Raw genomic sequence first — 11,083 nt, 5'->3', positions numbered from 1 at the left:
CTGGTGATGATGCACTGGTGTGATGCACTGCTGATGATGCACTGGTGTGATGCACTGCTGATGATGCACTGGTGTGATGTGTTGGTGATGATGCACTGGTGTGATGTGCTGGTGTGATGCACTGATGATGATGCACTGGTGTGATGTGCTGGTGATGATGCACTGGTGTGATGTGCTGGTGATGATGCACTGGTGATGCATTGGTGATACACTGGTGATGGGGCCTCTTCACATTCATAGATGAGCTCAGCTGCCCCAACCTCATTTGTAGACTATGGGCCTGTTTGCCTCGCACAGCAGTGCTATTCTATACCCAACCCTGGCACACTTTTTCATTTTGGCTGTCTTCTGCCTTCAGTTTCCATTGGGAAAATCAAGGGCCGCTTCACCTGCCTCTATGCAAAAGCTCGACATCACATGCTCTCTGTGGATAAAGCTGCTGGGCACCTGCGGCGGCTGGGATATGAGAATGACAAAGAGAGGTGGGCCAGCAAGGAGGGTCTGTCAGCTGAGACCTTCATCCAGGCACCAAGTTCATAGTTGCCTGGGACCCCATGACAGGTGACACAAGCCACAGATGCTCCACACGCGGCCCCCGGGGCTGAGCTTCTGAGGATGTGGCTTCCTCCTGGGGAACAGCTTAGTAGGTCATCACAGGGACACCCACCCACACCAAATGTAGGGAAATGTTTCTCATTGTTAAATGACCAGAAGGGCCACTGACAGTGGGGAGAGAGCTGTATGGGACCTTGGGGACAGGCCTCTGGACCTTACCCCAGGAATTATTCCAGCCCCAAGCCTGAGTTCTGACCCCCTACATCCCCCGACTATGCAGGACTCTCTCTTCACTCACAGCCTTAGCCACTGCCTGACACCTGGCCCTGCGTGGAGGTGGCTTTCCCCTCCAGCAGCCCTCTCGAGTGTTCCTAATTTCACCTGTGTTTCCTTCTCACCTGGATCCTGAGGAGCAGAATTGTGATTTGGGCTGAGCTGGCCAAGGTTGCCTGGAAGCAAGACGTGTGGGATGTCTGTCGCACGGCAACCCGCTTTTGCCTCCTGTATGACAATGCCAAGGCAAAGAGGTCCACAAAACTAAAACGAGGTATGCATCCTTATCATGTGTCCCCTGGCATGTGGGTAAGCTGAGCTTCAGCCTTCATGAGCCCCTGGTGGCTGTGGTGCTACCAGTAGGTCCCACCAAGGGACACCAAACAACACAGAGCCAGTGGCCACCTCTTGGAAGGGCCCTGGTCATGTGTTTGGATTTAGAGGAGCTGAGTGTATATTCAGTCAGGCCTCTGTCTGTGAGCTTCGTAGCCACAGGGTCCACCACTGAGGCCTGAAAATATCTACAAGAAATGAGCATCTGTGCTGATCACACACAGCCTGCTTCCTGATTTTTACCCCTGAACATGGCCCTTTATCAGTGATCCATACAGTGCACAATCTGCCATCACTGTCACAGTCAACTACAGATGGCTTAAAGCTCAGGGCAGGCCTGAACAGATTCCACATGTACATGGCACCATTTCATGGCAGTCATGCTTACAGCAGATCAGTAGTGGCATTGATCGGAAGGATACAGGTATATACCAGCCCATGCGGTCCTTCTTGGAGGGCTTATCCCACAAAGAGTCTCCCTTTCCCTGCTGCTGTTCCCTCAGGGAGGAAGAAAAAAGGTGTTGAGGGCTCCGTGCAAGACTGGGCTCCCTCTGAGGTGACCCTGCATAGCCAGATGGCCCCTAACCTGCTGAGGAAGATCGCAGAGGTGTCCTTCATCAGCGCTGAGGTGCGTCAGCAAGGTCTTGGCCATTGTAGCTGCCGGTGCTGATGTGGCCATTAACACACCAGAAAGATTTGTTGTAAGGGCTCCCTCTCCGTGTGTGTGTGTGTGTGTGTGTGTGTGTGTGTGTGTGTGTGTGTGTGTGTACTGAAGCACACGCACACACCCCAAGCATAATCACACGGTAGAGATAAAAATTAATTCAGTTCCCAAGGACTGCATGAAAAAGTGTGACCTGAGATCCATTGTGCTGTGTGTTGGTGCACATTTCTTTTGTGGGAAATAATTTCTGAATTCTGAGTGTGACATCATATTTGAGGACTGCACATGGCATTGGCTTAGGAAGCTTTTTGAAGGAGATGAAATATCTGCCCTATGACTCCATGAACCCAGCAAAGGTTTGGGCTGGCTCTTGGTTCCCATCTCTAATGGGCCTGCATCCTTTACAGACAGGGATGCTGAGACCCAGTGCTGGCCCTGCTCAAAGCTAACCACACATATTCTGACCCAGCTGCATACAAAGCCCTTGAGTATGAGCTCTCTGCCTCCATGCCTGGACCAATGCCAGAGGCACTGTTTTACCCTCACAATGGCTACAACAATTTCTTTGGTCTTACTCAGTGGACACAAGGCAGAGGCTGAGGCACACACCTATTTATTTCATTAAAGTCTTGGGACACAACATGACCAAAGATAAAACTGCCACATGGCAGAGCAGAGAGTTGATATGCAGGAGACAAGTGGCTAAGACTAACTAGTTTACCAGCGAGGGGCTGGCCTGACCCGTTTCCTCCCACCTCTCCCTGTGCTAGGTAGGCTTTGTAGCCTTCCAGGTAGCAGAGCAAGTTTAGGAGGCTTCAGGGAGAGGAGCAGTCAGCTAGCTTTCACGGGAGAATATGGAGACTGTTCTGCCCTCCTGCAGAAGTATGTTAATGGGCATGGGCTGTGCTTTTGACCTAAGCTCCTCTCTTGGTGAGACGCAGGGTGTTGGCAGGGTGTTGAGGCAGGTGGGGTATGCAAATCCAGCATGTGCTCCTTCTAACTTGTGTTTGGCTTTTTCAAAAGGCAAGTTTCAGGAAGGAGGCTTTGCTGTGTCCCCCACCCCCAGTGCTGGGGTCTGCCTGGCTGTGACTTCTCTGACTGTGTTCTTCCTCACAGGCCACTGTCCACTTCCTGCGTTTGGAAGGTGTACAGCTGAACAACCAGGCCATTCCTCCTGAGGACTTGAGCCAACACCCAGCTGGCTATGTGCCTGAACCACCAGAGAGCAATTCAGAGTGGATCACATACAGGTGGGTGGGAGTCCTAGCCACCCTGTAGACCAGTGGTTCTCAACCTATAGGTCATGACCCTATAGGTCACATAAGAGATATTTACGTTATGATTCATAACAGTAGCAAAGTTAGTTATGAAGTAACAATGAAAAGAATGGGGTCACCACAACATGAGGAGCTGTATTAAATAGCCACAGCATTAGGAAGGTTGAGAACCACTGCTCTATACTAAGTGATTAAGAATCTGCCTCCTCTGCCCAGGCCCAGTTGTAGATGAAGCAAGATCTACACGATCTAGCCCAGGATGTTTGTATGCAGCCAGAGCTGAGAGTGGCTCAGACAAGTGAAACAACTGTAAAAACAAAGAGAAGACTAGAGATGTTAGCAACTCACTAAAATGCCCACTTGGCCCCTGATGGGAAGAAGTTGCCCGGCCTGGGCTGATGGGAGAGAATCCCTTCCACGGTGTATATTGTGCTGAGCAGCTTCATGGCTCTGCTCTAGGTACCAACTACCTAGCAAGCGCTGTGCACCGGAGGCTCTCACAACTACAGAATACCTGGGAGTCAGGAAGTGAAGGCAGGTACAGGCATGGCAGGAGGCAGCCTGGGCGAGTGCTTAGGTCAGTGCTCCTCCTCAAACCAGGGAGCTATGAGAAGGGCCTGTGAGGCTCATAGCATGAGAGGAACTGTGAGGGGGAGCTGCCAGTATCTGAATAGGACCTTGCCAAGCCCAGGTGTGATAAGGGGCATTTGGGGACAGCTGCATGAACAGAGTAGCACCAAGACAGTCCCTCTAGAGCTTGAATCCCTGGCCTGTACAGGGATACCTGACCAGACTGAGATTCCTTGAAAACTGGAGTGGGGATGACCAAGAGAACCCACATTCGCATCAGCAGTGGTGTATGAGACAGGGAAGGTGGAGGCTGGGTGTTGAACTGACCACTGCATGGTGTGTTGTTTCAGAACCTGGATAGAAAGCCTGTCACAGTATGCCATGAACAACTGGATGCGTGCTGCAGAAATTGGGCAAGAGTTAGGGGAATCCTGGATTGTGCAGAACGCCTTGGTTTACGTTTTGAACCACAACCGACATCTTATCTTGGCTGGGAGGCAGAAAGAGCTGGTGGATTCTCTATTCCACCTCCTGAACATCATCAAGATCACTGAATACACAGGGTGGGTGTGGGCACTCACAAGTGCTTATGTTTGAGAGTCATAGCTGCAGGGTCAGGCATGAAGATTATGCGAGCAAGGAGAGATGAGCTGGCATGGGTTAGACCTGTGCATGGAGCACACACACAGCCTGTACTGCGATGGCATGACGTCCATGGCCCAGGGAACCCACATCTGCCTCGCTGCCCTCAGCTGGCTCTGCTCCAAGCCATTGCAAAGAGGGCAGCTTAGGCCCAGGCACTCTGTGAAGTAGCTTTGTGCTCTTCACACCTTGGCCTGGGGGTGGGGAGAGGGTGGGATTTCATGACTACATGTTTATTTTTTTAAAGATTCATATATATATATATATATATATATATATATATATATATATATATACACACCATTGCTCTCTTCAGACACACCAGAAGAGGGCATCAGATCCCATTACAAATGGTTGTGAGCCACCATGTGGTTGCTGGGAATTGAACTCAGGACCTCTGGAAGAGCAGTCAGTGCTCTTAACCACTGAATCATCTCTCCAGCCCTTGTTATTTTTTTTTTTTAATCTAGATGAATGAGAAGTTAGAAATCTAAAAACATTTGTGTTGGGGTGGGTTTGAGGCTAGCCTGGTCTCCAAAGTGAATTCCAGGCCAGCCAGGGCAACATAGTGAGAACTTGCCAAGAAGGAAAGAAAGGAAGGGACGGAGGGAGGGAGGGACAGAAGAAGGGAGGGATGGAGGGAGGGAGGGACAGAGGAAGGGAGAAAAGGGATGAAAGCAAGCTGGTGCTTAGCAGCATCACCTATGGTCTATGTTCTAAAAAACACCCACCATCTCATCCTGGCCTGGATGCAGAGGGAGCTACTAGGGTACTGTAAGGTTCTGCGTGGGCTGAGCACTGTCCTGCCTGGCTGTCACAGCTCTTATGTCACCCTCCAGGGACTCAGTCTTGCTGGTCATGCTCTGTAATGCCCTTGCTCGAGGCCTGATCATAAGCTGGATTCCCACCCAGACACCTGAAAAGTTGAAAAAGAATGTGCGCCCGGCCTTGGTTCACGGTCCACTGGACTCTTCCGCTTTATCGGAGATCAGAGCAGCTGTGGAGGTAGCTATCCCCCCGCAGCCCAGGGAGCCAGGGCAAGGCCAGAGGGAGGAGGGCTCGAGGTCTCCTCCTAGAGTTGCCTTGTGGTGAAGATGCACCTGTTTTAGGTCTGCGAATTCGCACTGAACCTCACTAATGGAAACGTGCCAGAAGACATCGTGCCCACCAACATTCGGCAGCACCTCATCTCCACCTGGGTGAAAGCCAAGCAGCTGCTGCAGCAGCAGATTGGTCAGCGGCTAGGCATCGATGAGCAGGTAGGTGCCAAGGGCATTAGGACCCACACACTGCCTTTCCCAGTGTTCTCTGTATGGTTTTAGATATGGCCGCCATTTCTGGAAAGGAACTATTTCCACCTAGTGAGGTCTGAGGTTGCTCTCTACCATCCCTAAAAACTGCTGCTCTTGCGTGTGAAGGCAACAGGTCTCCACCAGATCTGAGCTCTGGGCCTCTGGAGGTGCTGCCCACTCTCACTGTCACTCATTGACAGAGTCATCTCCTTGGCACCCCACTTTCCCCTCCCCCAAGCACAGAAGACTATGGGAGCAAGGTCTGAGAAGGGAACAGTATAAACTCAAGCATCCCCACCATGCCCCTGGCTTGCAGCAAGTAAATTGCTATGAGGAGCGGTGGGGGTGGCGAGAGAGTAGAGGGAGGGGGCAGAAGGGACATTGATGCTTGGGCCAGGCAGAAGGGGTTGATGAGACATCCAGTACCAGCAACCAGGGTTCGGCAGCTTTGTCCCTCTAGAAAGCCCTCCTTAGTAGCCAGACAACACTGTCTTCAAGGCCTAGGAGTGTACAGACTTCAGACCTTGATGCTTTAGAGAATAATGTAGAGGTTAACTTTACCAAAATAGCCTAGGAGATCAACATTCCAAATACTGTGGTCTGGCTGTTCCTTGAGACGAATACTGCACAGGGTTACCTCAAAGGTGGCTCAGGTCTCCACTGCTTTTCCCCCTGGACACTCAAGCCCATCTACCCTTCCAGAGTACCAACGAAGACATCAACTCCAGGACCAGGGTCCTAGTTGCCCTTGAGATGTATTCGTGCAACGGGTTGGGCCTCATGGACTTCACTGTGCCCCCGCTAGCTCAGGTGGGTTTCTCCAGGTATCCCAGGAGGTAAACCAACAACCCCTACCCAGGAAAGATGAGGGAGCTAAGGCTTGGGATCCTGCCTGAGGCAGTCAGAACTCAAACCCACATCCACATCCGCACTACAGCTCCCGCTGTATCCCGACAGCTGCCTTCTCTCAAAGCACACAGCTTTGTCTGGCCTTTGTATGGAACCATCCTTTATACTAGTGTGAGGAGGATGCTTCTCTGAGTGGCCTGTCTGTGGTGCTCTTCATCCTAAGACCTCAGCACAGACAGAGGAATGTGAGAGGTCAGGCATACCTGTCCTTGGTCTAGAGGTGGCCGTGTGATGGGAAAGCAGCTGAGATCAGCAGCAAATTTTACATTGCAGCTTGGCTGCACAGATGGGTGGTCGGTCTAGAACTGCGTATGCTTAGTAATCCATGTCTGCATGCGTGCTAAACCGTGTGCAGATAGCACAGGATTAATGGAGCTCCCTGGGCTGGCAGCATGGTCATTGTTGAGGGTCACAGACCTACTAGGCAGTCATCGTCACTAATGCGATGTCCTCCCCTGCTTCATGCGCTGGTAAGGTGGTGAAAATGGCCTCCGAGTGCAACTGGTCAGACCATCTGGTGGAGCTGCAGACCCTGACACGCCTCACCCATTTCGCCTATATGTCTCACGACCATGAGGTCACCATGGCGTGTTCTCATAATGCCACAGAGATGGGCCTCAAGCACCTGAGGTCGTTTGAACCGTAAGTGACTTCCATGATGATGTCCTAGAAGCATTACAGTAACATCCCCAGAGAAGCAGAGCGAGGAGTGTGTCCCCTTCCAGAGCAGGGGCCAGAGACTCAGTCCTAGTAACCAAGGAATGGCAGGCAGGAACCTTCATCAGCTTCTGGCTGTGTGCTCTAGAACAACACAGTGAACAGGGCCCACAAAGCTCTGTGTCATTGAGGACTTAGAGCCACATAGGCCTCAGTTGGGAGGTTTGTACAACAGCTGTCTGTGTATGACCTATAGCTAAGAGTGGATAGCTAAGAGTTCTCTTAGTTGTGATAAAATGCCACAGCTCCAAGGCTATGTTCAGACAGCTGCTGAGAAGTCAGCGGAAGCCTGTGACCTGCAGTGTGGACATGATATTTGTACTGAGGAGTACCTGATCATATGGTCCATGGGTCTTTAGAACATGTTAGTAGGAGAAATATGGAAGAGTTTGTAAATGTAGGACTGAAAAGTTCTAGAAATACTCTATGCAAAACATCACAGATCGTTCTGGCAGAGTGCAGGAGACTAGAATGCTAAGAAGAGTCAGCGAGGGGGCTAGGCTACACTCTTCTTGTATCCCAGCAGGGAATCTTGCTCAACTGTGAACCAAAAGCCCCACCCTCTTTCAATTGTTCTTACTGGAAATTTGGTCACAGCCATGAGAAGAGAAAGGAATACAATACCTTTTGGTGCCCTGGCCTCAGAGGGCACGACCTTTACCACTGAGCCATCTCACCCACACAGATCTCACTCTCACTTTGATTTTATAGTGAGCTGGAAGAGGGAAGGCCAAGTAGCTGAAGTCCACTTACCTAGCTCTGCAGGGAAGATGGACAGTGGGAGGTGTAATCCGTGACTGCAGACTTAGAAGTCACACTCCATAGGGTCAGACCAGAGCTGGGGAGTGCCCATGTTCCATCCTGTGCGAGATCCACTTCTACCACTCAAAATATCCTTAGGAGAAAGAGAATTGAGCACCCCTGCAGAAAGGGTTGTTGTAAGCTGTTTGTGCTATTGCAAGCAGCAAAATGCCTGCTTGGGGACAGCAGGAGAGCTGGACATAGCACCAGGCCGGGCTAGCACACTCTTCGATCAGTGATACTAAATCAAATCTGATTTATAAAGGAAATTCCTGTAATAAAGCAAAGATGCCTGTGCATACAAACAGCCACAAGAAACCTGGAGGGGAGCAATGCTGAGGTCCTCCCTAAGGCTGCTGAAAGTTTTTTATAAACCGTTGTTGCCCCCTGCTGGTGACTGTTGTTGTTGCACCCTGCTGACTGCAGCGCACCTCTTTTTCAAGTTGTATGGCCCAGGATAACAAAGATCAAAATTTCCAATTGTTACTCCCCAGGCTAGGGTCTCAACCTTCTTTACACCAACCTACCACCTATAAAGAGGATTTTAATTACCACACAGCCTCAGTTTATCTTCAGATCACAAATTCCCACTGTGCAGCATGTCCTTGCAGGCTAGGTTCCTGAAGGTCCTTCCTCTACTGGCATATGTGGTTGTTTGCTCCAGCTAGCAGGTGCCTGTCTTCCAGAGCCCCAGGACCCCCCCCCAAAATGTCCTCAGAACACGTTTATTACTCACAGAATAAAGTCTGTGTGGCTGAGCCAAGCATCCGGAACATGTCCTCTACCTCCAGCCCCACTCTCACCTCACCCCACCCTCACTCTACCCCCAGCCCGCTCCCATGCTGCATGTACACAGACCACTGGATTTGGGAACCAGGTGACTGTCTGAGGAACTGTGGTGCTGCTCTAAGATGGTACTGCAGGCCTGTGTGCCTCTCTGAGTGCAGAGTACAGACCACCTGGGACAAGACTTTCTTTTGAGCCCAGGAGACAGAGCCTGGCTGAGCCTAACAGATGGTTCAGCTGGTCCACTGATACATGGAAAGCCACCAGAAACTAGCAGCTAAAAGCCAGTTAAGTAGTCTGCCTCATGGTTCTGCAGGTTCACTGGACTCTGCCAGTTAGTTCTGATTTAAGGGTCTCTCATAAGGGTAATTGAAAACCCATCAGCCAAGCACCCACAGAGCTGATTCCCACATCCCCAGAAGTCCTCTGTGCATGGGCATCTCCAGGAACCACCATGAACCTTGCTGTGTAATATCTCTGTGAATGGAAGACTGTCTCCTCAGAGAGTGTCCCAAACACCCAGGCCAGATGTAGGCATCTCAGTACACTGGTAAGGATGACCGCAGAAGGCCAGAAGAAGAATCGCTTGCCCTGCATCACCAATTAGTTGAATGAGCCCCTCAAGCACAGAATAAGGTAGAAATGTGCCTCCATCTTTGGATGCCTTTGCAAGGCAATGGGTGAAAGGACAGTGTTTGCAGCGAATGGAGCTCAGCATGCATCACTTCCCACCTCTCCCCTCAATCACTCTGTGTCCTCTCCAGGACCAATGCCAAGCTTGCAGCAGAAATGCTGTGTATGGCGTCCTGCATCCAGGGCCGTAGCATCATGGAAAACCTGAAAGGCAGGAAGCAGCTCCGGCTAGCAGCAGCCAAGGCCTTTGTAGAAAGTGCCAGGTATGCAACTGGGGGATGGGCTGGCTTGGCTGAATATAGGGGGAAGCCGAGCTGGTGTAGTGCCACCATAGTGCTAGGGGGTCATGCAGTACCAGCAAGCCTCAACCTACATCCTGTCATGCAGCTGAGCTCACAGACACCAGGGCTTCCATGGGAAGTACTGGGAGAAACTCAATGGAGTGGGTGCAAAGGATGTCTGGAGGGTCCCTAAGCATCCAGGGGCTTAAGAACAGGGGGCAAGTGGACACAACAAGGGCCAATTTAGGAGAGCCCAACATGGTCAGTACACAAAGCTTGCACTAGCATGGTACCTGCCGTCCAGTGCCAGAGCTGGACCACCAATTCCACTGCTCTTCCCCTACAAGGCACAGGCACTCCTGGGAAAGGATGTACCAGGGGAAAGATGTGGGTGTGGCCGACAGCCTGAGCAGCCTACTGGGCTTTTCAGACGAGGCATGTCATTTCAGATTTGGGGGCCTGGCAAACAGTAGTTCCCTGGTGATGATGGCCGCCCGGCACTACTGGAACACATGGCTCCCACTTGTGTCCTCACCGGCCAACAGGAAGAAGGCCAAGACATCCCTCCAGAGAATCATCAGCATCATCAACAAGACAGAGAACAAGAAGCAGGTGCCACAGGGACACAGCTAGGTTGCTAGGAGGCCATTACCTTCAGGAAAGACAGACTCACAGCATGGCTCCCACAAAAATATGGCTGCCTTGGGGCATGGCTTGGTTGGGACACAACTCTCACTGAACACAGCCCCCCGTGGGACGTGGCTCCCATAGGAGATGGCCCTCCACAAGACATGGCCCACATTGGGTACCTCCTCTACTAGATACCTCTTACACGACTTCTCCTGCTGAATAATAACACTGTATTCTCCAGGTCCCAGAGAGGCATGAGGTTCCTGGCCAACCACAGGGGTAGCCTCTGATCTCCGCTCCCCCAGTCCAGAATTCCCCTCCCATTTCCTCTTCTTTTTAAACAACTTTGAACCAGCAGCTTCCCTTATTTGCAGTTTTGTATATCGCTTTCCCTCTACTGTTTCAAAATTAGTTTAATCTTTTTCTGGTACCCGGACAATTAAAGGTAGGTTATTGATTTGAGGTTGATTATTGTATTGGCAGGGTATTCACAGCTGTTAGCTTGCCTCTGAGCATTGCTTTCACTGTATCCCATAAAGTTTTTTCTATTTTTTTATTCCATTGATTTAACATGTTTCACATCATTGGAAACAACTAGCTTATGTTAGGGGAATAGTCTGCATGCTATATATATGTGTATAATGTGGGATGTGTAGTATCTGTGGGATATGTGATATGTGTATGTTGTGCTGTGCTATGATATGCAGATGGTATATGTTG

The 11,083-nt window shown here is 50.7% G+C and overlaps 1 protein-coding gene across 7 annotated transcripts in view; it reads left to right on the top strand.

The window, feature by feature from the left end:
* Cfap46 (cilia and flagella associated protein 46) overlaps positions 1-11,083 on the top strand; it is an 83,668-nt gene that overhangs the window by 27,307 nt on the left and 45,278 nt on the right. For 5 of the 7 annotated variants that reach the window (XM_031388703.1, XM_031388701.1, XM_031388702.1 and 2 more), the window contains 11 exons: positions 359-482; positions 957-1,102; positions 1,665-1,789; positions 2,942-3,075; positions 4,023-4,235; positions 5,154-5,319; positions 5,424-5,573; positions 6,309-6,416; positions 6,991-7,157; positions 9,584-9,715; positions 10,183-10,345. In XM_031388703.1, the coding sequence (XP_031244563.1) occupies positions 359-482; positions 957-1,102; positions 1,665-1,789; positions 2,942-3,075; positions 4,023-4,235; positions 5,154-5,319; positions 5,424-5,573; positions 6,309-6,416; positions 6,991-7,157; positions 9,584-9,715; positions 10,183-10,345 (1,628 nt within the window). The remainder of the gene's footprint in view (positions 1-358; positions 483-956; positions 1,103-1,664; positions 1,790-2,941; positions 3,076-4,022; positions 4,236-5,153; positions 5,320-5,423; positions 5,574-6,308; positions 6,417-6,990; positions 7,158-9,583; positions 9,716-10,182; positions 10,346-11,083) is intronic. The other 2 variants (XM_031388700.1, XM_031388706.1) reach the window with 1 other exon arrangement.

This window comes from Mastomys coucha, unplaced genomic scaffold (assembly GCF_008632895.1).
Source record: "Mastomys coucha isolate ucsf_1 unplaced genomic scaffold, UCSF_Mcou_1 pScaffold21, whole genome shotgun sequence".
Classification (NCBI taxonomy): domain Eukaryota; kingdom Metazoa; phylum Chordata; class Mammalia; order Rodentia; family Muridae; genus Mastomys; species Mastomys coucha.
Note: the sequence above shows the minus strand (reverse complement) of the source record. Positions and strands in the feature narration are given on the sequence as shown.